This window comes from Dendropsophus ebraccatus, chromosome 12, assembly GCF_027789765.1.
Source record: "Dendropsophus ebraccatus isolate aDenEbr1 chromosome 12, aDenEbr1.pat, whole genome shotgun sequence".
NCBI lineage: Eukaryota > Metazoa > Chordata > Amphibia > Anura > Hylidae > Dendropsophus > Dendropsophus ebraccatus.
Window position 1 is genome coordinate 87,925,297 of NC_091465.1, and position 12,931 is coordinate 87,938,227.

General features: G+C 51.1%; 1 protein-coding gene across 4 annotated transcripts in view; it reads left to right on the forward strand.

Annotated features, from left to right (window-relative positions):
• IGSF21 (immunoglobin superfamily member 21) overlaps positions 1-12,931 on the forward strand; it is a 426,683-nt gene that overhangs the window by 102,794 nt on the left and 310,958 nt on the right. For all 4 annotated transcript variants that reach the window (XM_069947004.1, XM_069947001.1, XM_069947003.1 and 1 more), the window contains one exon: positions 1,727-1,839. In XM_069947004.1, coding sequence (XP_069803105.1) covers positions 1,727-1,839 — 113 coding nt within the window. The remainder of the gene's footprint in view (positions 1-1,726; positions 1,840-12,931) is intronic.

Below are 12,931 nucleotides of genomic sequence, written 5' to 3' on the forward strand. Positions count from 1 at the left end.
GGCAGTAAGTTTGTGAGGCTGTACGGATCCCCCAGACAGAGACCCCCCTCCCCAGGTGGAGAAGTGCTGGTAGCAGCAGGATGAGGACTTGCTGAGTCAGGGCGGCTGAGCTCTTGGCAGGTGTAGTTATTGCGGGGAGGCTCCTGCAGGGGTGCTTGCCGGCTGTTTGGGGGCCACTTCACGGGTAATTGCTTTTTCTACAGAGAATGAAATCATGTAGCGAATCCAAAGACAATAGGATTGAGCGCTGAGGTTACCTGCAGTGTCAGAGGAGGGACAAGATCCAGGATCGCAGGTACCTGATGGCCCATCCGGCTCACCCTCAGGAGCTGGCCGGGGTCATGGGAGAAGGTCAGGGGGCTGCATCAAGATCTGCACAATGTATATAGTGTAATCATAGTATATATGTGACATGATGCATCGTGGGGTGTGGACCCAGCCGTATGCTGAGTGATCAATACCAGGTCCTATTCTGTGCTGGATACTTTATCTTCAGGCACCTGCTGCAGAACTACCACTCCCAGCAAGTCTCAAGTCATGCTGGGAGATCACTGAACTGTACCATAAGTGAGGCTCTTAGGGCATGCTGGGAGATCACTGACCTGTATGATGGTGAGGCTCTTAGGGCATGCTGGGAGATCACTGACCTGTATGATGGTGAGGCTCTTAGGGCATGCTGGGAGATCACTGACCTGTATGATGGTGAGGCTCTTAGGGCATGCTGGGAGATCACTGACCTGTACCATGAGTGATGCTGTCAGGGCATGCTGGGAGATCACTGACCTGTACCATGAGTGATGCTGTCAGGGCATGCTGGGAGATCACTGAACTGTATCATAAGTGAGGTTCTTAGGGAATGCTGGGAGATCAATGCCCTGTATGATAGGTGAGGCTTTTAGGGCATGCTGGGAGATCACTGACCTGTACAATGAGTGATGCTGTCAGGGCATGCTGGGAGATTACTGACCTTTATGATAGGTGAAGCTCTTAGGGCATGCTGGGAGATCACTGACGTGTACTATGAGTGATTCTGTGAGGGCATGCTGGGAGATCACTGACCTGTATGATAGGTAAAGCTCTTAGGGCATGCTGGGAGATCACTGGCCTGTACTATGAGTGATTCTGTGAGGGCATGCTGGGAGATTACTGACCTGTATGATGGTGAGGCTCTTAGGGCATGCTGGGAGATCATTTCTCAGCTGCATAGTGATCTATGTATGTAGGATATAGAAGCAGTATATAAGGGTGTGCTGCCGCTCTGGGTATCTCATTGCTGTCCCGTTGTTTCTTATCCCGCTCCTCGGCCTTCTCTCCTGTTTGGCTGCAGCTTTTTATGTTTTCTTCTCTTTTCTTCTTTCTACTTCCTGTGCTCTGTAGAATAGTGAGAGGCCCGGGGCCGCATCACTTCAGTCTCTTCTGGTTACGGATCTGATGTTCCTGAGATCTTTCCGGAATAGTGTTTGGATAGAATCCTGTCTCTATTACCAGACATGGTGTATGAAGCCCCTCATACCGGGGGCAGATGTGATGCCCCCGCTGTGTTACTTGTATGGGCGCTGTCACCATGGTGATAGAGCTCTAATAATAACCTATATATTTGGGGAGGACAGGATATTGATCCGTTCTGGCATCCATATTACCTAGCACCCAGCTTTCCCAGATACACAAGGTATTGTTGTACAGAGTGTAAGATGGCGGTCACTGACTGACTTCTCTTCTCTTCTAGGTTATTTGACGGTCACCATTGAGCCCCTTCCTCCGGTGGTGGTTGGAGACGCAGTGACTCTGAAATGCAACTTCAGGACCGATGGCAGGATGCGAGAAATCGTGTGGTACCGGGTAAGAGACCAGGTCATACATACATCCTCTCTGCCTACAACCGGCCGACCGCTGTGCACGCTGCCAACCAGAAACTACAGCATGAATGGCTGTAAGATGGCGTATAATGCCATGGATCCAGTAATATGTACATCATAAGAGGGGAAGCCTTAAAGGGGGGTCCCATCACAAAATGACTGACAGGTACATCACTTTTACATGAACAGACCAGCGTGGGGATGGCGGTGGCCTAATTCCCATGGTGCATGAGGTACTGGGGGCAGACCCGCCGCCCCCCAGTGTGATAAAACCCCCTCCCTTCTGTGATGCAGCTCCATTAGAATCAATGGAGGTGGGTCACGGACTGGAGATCGTCATACTGGGACCGGTGGGTCTGCCCCCAGTACTGGTCCGTGGGAATCAAAGAAAGGCCCGTACCACCGCCATCCCCGCGCCGCTCTGTTCGTGTAGAAAGCCCACAGTGATGTACCTGGTGGTACATTCGCTTTAAACATATTTTTTAAAGAATTTTTGGTGAAATTTTAAAAATTTTCCATTTTTTCCAGTTTTCACTCTCACCACTGGGGCTAATGCTAAGCTGAGACTTCCTGTTGTGTCTGTGGTGATAAAAGGAGGCTGCTGTAAAGTGACCTGTACAGCATTGCAGTAACATGTGACACCAGTAGAAAGAGGAGACAAGAGCAGCTCCCTGTGGAATGACCTCTTCACAGGTCACAGAGCATGCTCAGTAGTATCTCTTATTCATCTCCAGGAGACAGTGGGGGAGATTTATCAAACATGGTGTAAAGTGAAACTGGCTCAGTCGCCCCTAGCAACCAATCAGATTCCACCTCTCATTCCTCACAGACTCTTTGGAAAATGAAAGGAGGAATCTGATTGGTTGCCGGGGACGACTGAGCTAGTTTCACTTTACACCATGTTTGATAAATCTCCCCCAGTCTGTCTATTGTCGTCCATGTCCATGGGGCTTGCTGTAAAGCATGTCACCAAATGCTGTTCAGAACAGCTCAGGCAATATGGTTGCCCCAATAACAATGTACAAAAAGTGAAATAAAAACAAATTACATTTAGAAAATTCAGTTTACAGCTCATGTCTAACACCACCACTTTACAGGAAACATACATTACTGATCCTGAGTTACATCCTGTATTTCTTTTATTAAAATTTTAAACATAACAATAAATAAATACAGAAATAACACACCATATCTGACCAGAACAAAACAATAGAAAATGAAACCATAACATAAAGCACCGGTCCATCCCCACACTCATTCTTCCACACATACAACCTATATACCTATATACAATATATACACAATATAAACTATTTAGCTAAACATATTAATAAACTATATACACTACAAACCTATATATACTACTATATACAATACACTTATAAACACATCTATATACAATACACCACTATATACTATACCTATAAACACACCTATATACACTACTATATACAATACACCTATATAAATAACTAAATGTGAACCCCCTGGCCCAGTTGCATTGTGCACAACCTAATACCACAGACACAATTCTACTCAACCCAACACCAACTAAACAAGACATCATTACACAAATAAACTAAAACTAAACAAGACACGATACAAAATAATAACCTACAACTAAACAATACATATAATTTTTTTTTTTTTTTTTTTTTGGCCCTGAGCTGGTCCCGCATCCCATGCCCCCAGTACATGATCACGGACGTCCATGAACCAGCCCAGGATTTTTTATATATATAAAAGTCCCCACAAAGTCCCACAGAAGCCCCCTCCCCCCTTTTACCCACCACCCAACCTATCACTAAACCCGAACCCCAGGTGCAAACAAAACATATATAATATACAGTATATACAATTTATACAAACATATAATAGACACAAATACGCAAACTTTTGAAAAAATATATATAACTTACTAAACCCAACAATAATGAGACTTCTCAGCCCCACACACAGCCCGAAAACCCAAGTTCAGCGCCTGCAAGCCCTATACTCCAGTATCTCTACAGCACAAAACAAAAGACTACGGTGCCAGCATCAGCCCACCACCAGGAGAGGAGACGCAGGCTAAGGAACCTTATAGGCAAAGCCCCTCCAAAGACAAGAGGCCCTACCAGCCCCCAGCCTCTCGTACTCCAGAGAGCGCACCTTCACCAGGTCACCGAGTGTGCCCCTAACCACCTCATCCACAGGGAGGATTTTACGCTGCGTCGACACTAAACACCGTGCACTCCACGTGTGGTACCTGACCACTATGCTGACTAGGAATAAAGTGCTCCGGTCCCAGCCACCAAGGTTTCTGAATGCTCCATAGGCCCATTCCGCATAGGAGAGGCGGGCCAACCTGGGCCACCCGATGGAAGCGCCCACCCTGTTGTAAACCTCTGTATTAAAGGGACAATGAAGCAGAAAATGCTCCATGCTTTCCAGCATGCCTCCACACTCCTCCCGGGGACATCCCCGATCCTCAGAGCTCCTGCACTTCAGATTGTCCCTCACATACAGTTTCCCATGGAAGCAGCGCCAAGCCAAGTCCCAAAACTTCAAGGGGATCCTGATGGAATTCAATAGGCCCAAACCAACCTCCAGATCCCGGCTTGGGCAATCCTTGAGCGCCAGCGGTTTTCGGAAATGGGATGACAGGACTCTATTGTCAAGGAGTTTCCTCGACAGTGTCCTAATCTCCCACATCCCCAAACCCCACCGACGAATGACCTTCAGAACCAGGGTAGCATAAGCCGGAAGATGCCCGTGTGGTGTGCGGAGATCCTTCACTTGCCCTCCTGTCTCCCATTCCTGGAAGAAAGGCCGAAACCATCCCCTACAGGAGAATACCCACGGAGGAGCCCTCTCTTTCCAGAGGTTTGCAATGTTGGTCTTAAGAAAGGTATTCACCAGGAACACCACGGGGTTGACCATACACAACCCCCCTTGTCTCCTCGTACGGTAAGTAACCTCCCTCTTGACTAGGTTCAGTCTATTCCCCCAAAACAGCTGGAAGAACACACTGTAGACCCGAGTCCAGAGAGGCTCTGGCAAAATGCAAACACTGCCCAGATATATCAGCAAAGGGAGCAGGAATGTTTTGATCAGGTTAACCCTTTCCCTGAGGGTCAAAGACCAACCCTTCCACTGATCCACCTTCTGAGCGGCGATCTTAAGCCTGCTGTCCCAGTTTTGTTTGGGGTAATCCCCTTGGCCAAATTCAATGCCGAGAACTTTTGCAAACTCCTGGGGCTCTGGAAGGGTGTCCGGGAGATCAAATCCAGGATCTCCACCTCCCAGCCAGAGACTCTCACACTTTCCCTGGTTGATCTTGGACCCAGATGCCTCTGAGTAGCGCTCCACCTCTGACATCACACACTGCACCTCCTCTTGCGAGGAGACGAATATGGTGACATCATCGGCGTACGCTACCACCCTCAGAGTGGAATCCGGCACCGCAGGGTCCATTCTCACCCCTGCCAACGGTCCACAATCAATCCTCCTAAGGAAAGGATCAATTGCAAACACGTACAACAGTGGGCTCAAAGGGCAACCCTGACGGACACCAGACCCAACCTCAAAAGAGCGGCCAATCCAACCATTCACAAGCGGGAAACTCTCTGCCCCTGCATACAAGGTCTTAAGCCAATCAACAAACCCCCCCGGCAGGCCATATCTCAGAAGAACAGACCAGAGGTACTCGTGGTTAACCCGATCAAACGCTTTTGCCTGATCCAAGGACAGCAAGTACCCCTTCCAGTGACCTGCCCTACCCTGCTCCACAGCCTCCCGGACACCGAGCACAGCACTAAAGGTACTGCGGCCTGGAACAGAGCAATGCTGGGCCCCCGAAAGGAGCTGGGGCGCAAACTTCACCAGCCGATTAAACAGCACTTTTGCCAGAATCTTTCTGTCCACACTGAGAAGCGCTATGGGACGCCAATTCTCAATGCGGGTCGGGTCTTTACCCTTTGACAAGATGATCAAGGCTGACCTCCTCATTGACCTCGGCAGAGTGCCCGAGGAGAGACACTCATTAAATACCTCAGTCAAGAGGGGTACCAAAGTGTCCTTAAAGGTCTTATAAAACTCAGATGTTAAGCCATCTGGACCGGGTGACTTCTTGAGGGCAAGACCATCAATAGCCACCCTGACTTCCTCTTCTTGGATCATCTCTGTCAAAACGTCAAGAGAGGGGTCTACCCCTGGTTCAGGGACGGTTTCAGTCAAGAAAGCTGAGGCCTTATCCCGATCTAGATCCTTCCTCCCCAAGAGGTGCGAGTAAAAGGATCTGACGACCTCCAGGATCCCTGATCTGGACCTTTTCAGGGATCCTGTACTATCAATCAGTCCTGAGACGATTTTACTATTCACTGACATCTTGCAGTTTCTGTAAGGGTCGGGCGAGCGGTACTTCCCGTAGTCCCTCTCAAAAACCAAAGATGCGTGTCTATCGTACTGGCACCTCAGTAGCAAGGCTTTCACTCTGGAGATATCATCACGACTACCTCCAGTCGAGACAAGACGTTCAAGTTTCTTCCTCAGGCCCTGGTACAGGCGATACCTGTCCAGACTCCTGAGGCTCGAGAGCTGGCGGAAGAATCTCGCAACCCTTTTTTTGAACATCTCCCACCACTCTGACTTACTGCTACAAAGGCCCAGCAATGGTACCTGGCTCTGAAGAAAATCCTCAAAGGACTGTCTTATTTCCGCTTCTTCCAAGAGAGACGAATTGAGCTTCCAGTAGCCTCTACCCATCCGGGGGGTCTCTGTAACATTCAGAGAAAACAAAATTAAACAGTGGTCGGAGAACTCCACCTCAACAACGGACACCGCTGAAGAGACGGCTTCCTCCTTTAAATAAAACCTGTCTATCCTGGACCTACAACTACCCCTATGATAGGTGAATCCCGCGTGGCCTGGTGTATGCCGGATGTGAACATCCACCAGGCGAGCCTCACTAGCTATACTATTCAGGGCGACGCTATCATAAGTCAGCTTGTCTCTGGAACCTCCCCTATCCTGGGGCCTCGTGACAGCATTGAAGTCCCCTCCAAAGACCACCTGCCGACTTGTAAAAAGATAGGGCTTGATCCTCATAAAGAGACACTTCCGATCCCACTTGGACTGTGGACCATAGATGTTAATAAGGCGAAGTTCTTGTCCCTTCATGAGGACATCTAGAATCAGGCACCTCCCCATTTCTAACTCAATAACCCGTCGGCATTCTACCGGTGCGGCAAAAAGTACCGCCACCCCGCTATACGGCTCGGCCGCAAGAGACCAGTAGGAGGGCCCATTCCTCCATTCCCTTCTGGCTTTAAATATAGATGACAGGTCTGTTAGCCTGGTCTCCTGCAAAAAGAAAATATCAGCATTAATGTGGGCAAAATAATCATAGGCCGCAAATCTAGCCGTATCTGACTTAATGCTGGCTACATTAATGGAAGCCAGCGTCAACGGAGAGGGTGCCGCCATCATGGGTGATTGAGTTAGACGGCTTTCTTTTTCCCACTATCCTTTCCATCCTGCCCGCCACCTTCCTCATCTGATGATGGTTTACCTCTCTTTAGTGAAATGGATGTATCCATGTACCCTTTATTTACATTTTCCTCGTCCCCCGACTCTGGGCAGATCCTCCCCCCAAAGGAAATACGTTCCCCAGGGAGAGAGGATTCGACGTCCCCTGCAGGCCCCTCCGTCACTGCAACAACCAGAACCTCACCCTGTGCCTCCTGCACCTCTGAGGAGGAAATATCTTGGAGGGTTTGGAACCGGTTTGAGAGACCAATCAGAGGGAGGATGGTTGTACCTTCCTTTGGCATCTGGGGGGTGGGAGAAGATCTTACATCCCCCCTTTTCTTATTCTTTTTAGTACCCCGCTTGTGCTCCACCCATCTCCCACTATCCTCATCCGCGCTCTCACCATGGGAGGACAGTGAAGAGATGGCACCTTCTTCTTTCCGAATCCTCCAAATCTCCTCATCCAGATCACTGTCCCTCAGAGCCTCAGCAGTAAGATTGGCCTCAGGGATGAGATCAGAGGTCACCACAGTTGCGCAAGGCTCCTGAGACTCCCCCATCTCCCTCTCCCTTTGGCGCTTATCCCGACGCCTCAGTTGGGCTGGCGTCTTTTGCTTACTTTTCCTCCCTGGCTCTTTTACTCCTTCACCCCCGCCAGCTGCCCCCCCAGTAGATTCCTCCTCACGACCTTTCTCCACCGGGGTAACAACTGCGTTGGCAAAGGAACGAGGGCAGCGACTGAATGGGTGACCTAAGTCACCACACAGGTGACACCTAATCTCCACACAGGATGCAGCGAGATGGCCTATTTCCCCACACAATGAGCACTTCATCACTGTACACCTAGCACTGAAATGTGTGGGGTCACCGCACCTGTGACAGAGCTTAGGCTGACCCTGGTAGAAGACCTGGATTCGATCCCTTCCTAGGAAGGTGGCAGATGGTATATGGGTAACGGTGTTTCCTGAATACCTAAGTTTGACCATAAAGGTCCAAGCCCCTGACCAGATGCCATATTCGTCCCTGTTCTTTTTTGGGACTTCCACCACCTCTCCATACCGGCCAAGCCACGTCATGATGTCAATACAAGAGAGTGATTCGTTACGGGTTAAAACGGTCACTCTCTTGACGTTATTTTGGCGAGACACCACCTGAATGGCAAAGTCTCGCCAGCCGGGCTCATCCTTTACCAGCTCATAGTTCGACCAAAAAAGCTCAAGCCCCTCCGGCCGAACAAAGCTGATATCGAATTCAGGGGTACCAAAGGGATGTATCAAGGCAAAGATGTCGGCTGCCTTGAAGCTCATCCTCAGCAGGAGCTCAACAACTTTAGATCTTGGGGGACATGTATCACTGCCTCTCCACCTCAGACGGACCACATTCCTTCGGACACCACCCGGCCCGGCTGTTGGGAGAGACCACACAGTTTCCCTACCCCTTTCCTCTCGGAAGGCTGCAAGGCCATGCCTTTCTATCAAGAAAGACAGATCAACCTCCCTACCCTCTACATTGATTGTTCTCTCCCCTCTCTTTAAGGCCTGCAGGACACGTCGATGCAAGTCACCATCCCCAGGGCCCGAGGACGAGGAAAGCACCCCACTTCCCCCAGCGGCAACATTTGCATAGCTGCGTACAGGTGCTGCAGCCGCTGGGGGTGCAACTGGACCAGGCCCTATGCTCCCACCACTAGTCTGTGCCCCTTCACCACCCTCCTCCACATAATCCATACCTACACCAATACCACATGTCACACTGCCCCGACCACCCTCCAAAGCCCCAGACAGATTCCTCCCCACATTCACTCCTGCCTTCCCCCCAACATTAATTCCCCCATTCACACTGGGTGGACCGGTGTGTTCTGGGACAGAAAGAGATTTTGTACCATCAGCGTCATTGGGTACCAGGACCGGAGCCACCTCCACAGGACAGGCCACTGGTCCCTTTAGAAAGGACCGAACAGCCTGCCTGGACTGTTTAGAGGCAGCCCCTGCCCTATTTCTGCTGGTACCCTCTGCCTCATCAGTACTAGACTCCTCCGCACGATCTGGTCCAGCAACACCAATACAAAATAAAGGTTTAAGTCCAGTCTTTCTCTTGGGAGGCGAAGGCATCTTAGCCCCGGCAGCATCCCGACGATGACACCGCTGCCCCAAAGGAACAGCAGCGCCAGCGCCAAGCGCCACCGGAGCTCCCGCAGCTGACACCGGCACACACCCGCTCCCCCCTCCCGTCAGGGAGCGAGCTGATGTACCAGTGCCTTTAACGTCACTGCCCACCGCTGGGCCACCTCTCCTGCCACTGCCCGCCACTGGGCCAATATCACTGTCCGACCTTACGGCCGGTTCCTCACCTGCTCCACCTCTGCTACTGCAAACAGAGATGGAGCTTACCGCCATACTAGACTCCATACTCTCCCCATTCTCCTGCACTGAGTCCACAACAGAACTCAGGCTGGGCTGAGATATGGGGTTCACACAGTGAGCTGACCCTGAGGCCAGTTCGGGCGGCACAGAGAGGGGGGAATATACAAATGTTACCTGCTCCTGAAGCTTGGTGGTCTTTACCTTGGTCTTTCTCCCAGGCGCCTCCTCTGGTAACTCATCTCCGAATACGAAGTCCTGGAGGCGCCCTGGTGACTCCAGGAGCTGGATCTGGGCCATCAGCGCCCCTCCCTGGTAACTGGTGTTGCTTTCATCCCCCGAACCGCGGCTAGATGACAATGCTGCTTGCCCTGCAGGGAGCCCACTGTATGGGGTCTGTTGTTGGGGACCCCCGGGTGGATTCGGCTCAACATCATGTACCTCCGCAGCGTCTCCTTCCTCCTCCACCCGGCTCTCTGGCTGGAGCCCTCTCAGCCTTCTCTGCCTTTCTCTCTCTGTTTGAGCAAAACGATCATCATTCTGAAGTTTCTCTTTAAACGGACCACTGTTCTCCAAAATAAAAGTTCTCTTTTTCACAATCTTTTTGATGTCAACTTTCAGACATTTCATTTTCGCTGTTAGCTCAGCCTTTTGCTGCTTAGCAGCAGTGTCCATCAATGCTTTTACAGCACATACCTCCTCCTGGAGCTTGTACAGCTGGTTTCTGGCTTCCTCATACCCACAGAGGCTTGCAGCAATCCGTAGGCCATAGGTCTGCCCCGTCTCTTGGGACCGCTGCACCCCCCAATCTTCCTCCACACCTTCATGGGCAGACAGCCTTGCTCCAGGAGGAGTGTCACTGCACAGATTTTCCTGGCTGGTTTCCACAGTTATTCCAGAACTTCTGGCACTTGTAGTTCCACAACTTGCTGTAGCCTTGCGGCTACCCTTTGTTACCTCAGGTTCAGGGGCGGCTGGAGAAGCATCGCTGCACCTCCTAGTAGAACGCCTCAGCCCTGGGACCTCTGATGGTATTCCCTCTGTTGGTCGCTGGATTCCTCTGCCCCCCACAGACCTGGTTCGGGGGGCAGGAGTTGGGACTCTCCTTGGCTCGCTCATGCCTGAAAACCTGCTCCCTCCCTGGGGAGGAGAGAGCAGGCCCAGGGGCAGATCTTCCTTGCCTGGAGCTCAGGAGCAGCAGCCTCGCACAGCCTCACACAGCAGGACCACACCCAAAACTAATTGGATCACCACTCCAGAGCTGCACTCAGTATTCTGCTGGTGAGGTCACTGTGTACATACATTACACTACTGATCCTGTACTGATCCTGAGTTACATCCTGTATTATACTCCAGAGCTGCACTCACTATTCTGCTGGTGGGGTCACTGTGTACATACATTACATTACTGATCCTGAGTTACATCATGTATTATACTCCAGAGCTGCACTCACTATTCTGCTGGTGGGGTCACTGTGTACATACATTACATTACTGATCCTGAGTTACATCCTGTATTATACTCCAGAGCTGCACTCACTATTCTGCTGGTGGGGTCACTGTGTACATACATTACATTACTGATCCTGAGTTCCATCCAGAAGGTGTGGAGGTCCGGTAGCATTGGTCTGTGTCTCTCCTGGCACGGCGCCCCCACATTGTGGTCTTGCAGTACAGGGGGGCTTTGGTAAGATTAGATTAACCCACTTTCCCTGCACTGATCTCTGCTGCTGCAGCTTATTCCCTCTACTTCCTGATGTTCAGGATGTTCAGGGCTTTACTCTCTTTACTCTCTTGTCCTTTGGGCTTTAGAGGGATTTGTTGCAGTTTTATTTTAGGTAAGAAATTTATCTCTAGTTCTCTCTCCTGAGATTCTTCATTTATTTTCTGTGCGCAACTCCAGGGCTATACAAACTGGTGCATGCTGCCCGTCATCCATGGGCTATACAAACTGGTGCACGCTGCCCGTCATCCATGGGCTATACAAACTGGTGCACGCTGCCCGTCATCCATGGGCTATACAAACTGGTGCACGCTGCCCGTCATCCATGGGCTATACAAACTGGTGCACACTGCCCGTCATCCATGGGCTATACAAACTGGTGCACGCTGCCCGTCATCCATGGGCTATACAAACTGGTGCACGCTGCCCGTCATCCATGGGCTATACAAACTGGTGCACGCTGCCCGTCATCCATGGGCTATACAAACTGGTGCACGTTGCCCGTCATCCATGGGCTATACAAACTGGTGCACGCTGCCCGTCATCCATGGGCTATACAAACTGGTGCACGCTGCCCGTCATCCATGGCCTATACAAACTGGTGCACGCTGCCCATCATCCATGGGCTATACAAACTGGTGCACACTGCCCGTCATCGATGGCCTATACAAACTGGTGCACGCTGCCCGTCATCCATGGGCTATACAAACTGGTGCACGCTGCCCGTCATCCATGGGCTATACAAACTGGTGCACGCTGCCCGTCATCCATGGCCTATACAAACTGGTGCACGCTGCCCGTCATCCATGGCCTATACAAACTGGTGCACGCTGCCCACCATCCATGGCCTATACAAACTGGTGCAAGCTGCCCGTCATCCATGGGCTATACAAACTGGTGCACGCTGCCCGTCATCCATGGGCTATACAAACTGGTGCACGCTGCCCGTCATCCATGGCCTATACAAACTGGTGCAAGCTGCCCGTCATCCATGGGCTATACAAACTGGTGCACGCTGCCCGTCATCCATGGGCTATACAAACTGGTGCACGCTGCCCGTCATCCATGGGCTATACAAACTGGTGCACGCTGCCCGTCATCCATGGTCTATACAAACTGGTGCACGCTGCCCGTCATCCATGGCCTATACAAACTGGTGCACGCTGCCCGTCATCCATGGCCTATACAAACTGGTGCACGCTGCCCACCATCCATGGCCTATACAAACTGGTGCAAGCTGCCCGTCATCCATGGGCTATACAAACTGGTGCACGCTGCCCGTCATCCATGGGCTATACAAACTGGTGCACGCTGCCCGTCATCCATGGGCTATACAAACTGGTGCACGCTGCCCGTCATTCATGGCCTATACAAACTGGTGCACGCTGCCCGTCATTCATGGCCTATACAAACTGGTGCACGCTGCCCGTCATCCATGGGCTATACAAACTGGTGCACGCTGCCCGTCATTCATGGCCTAT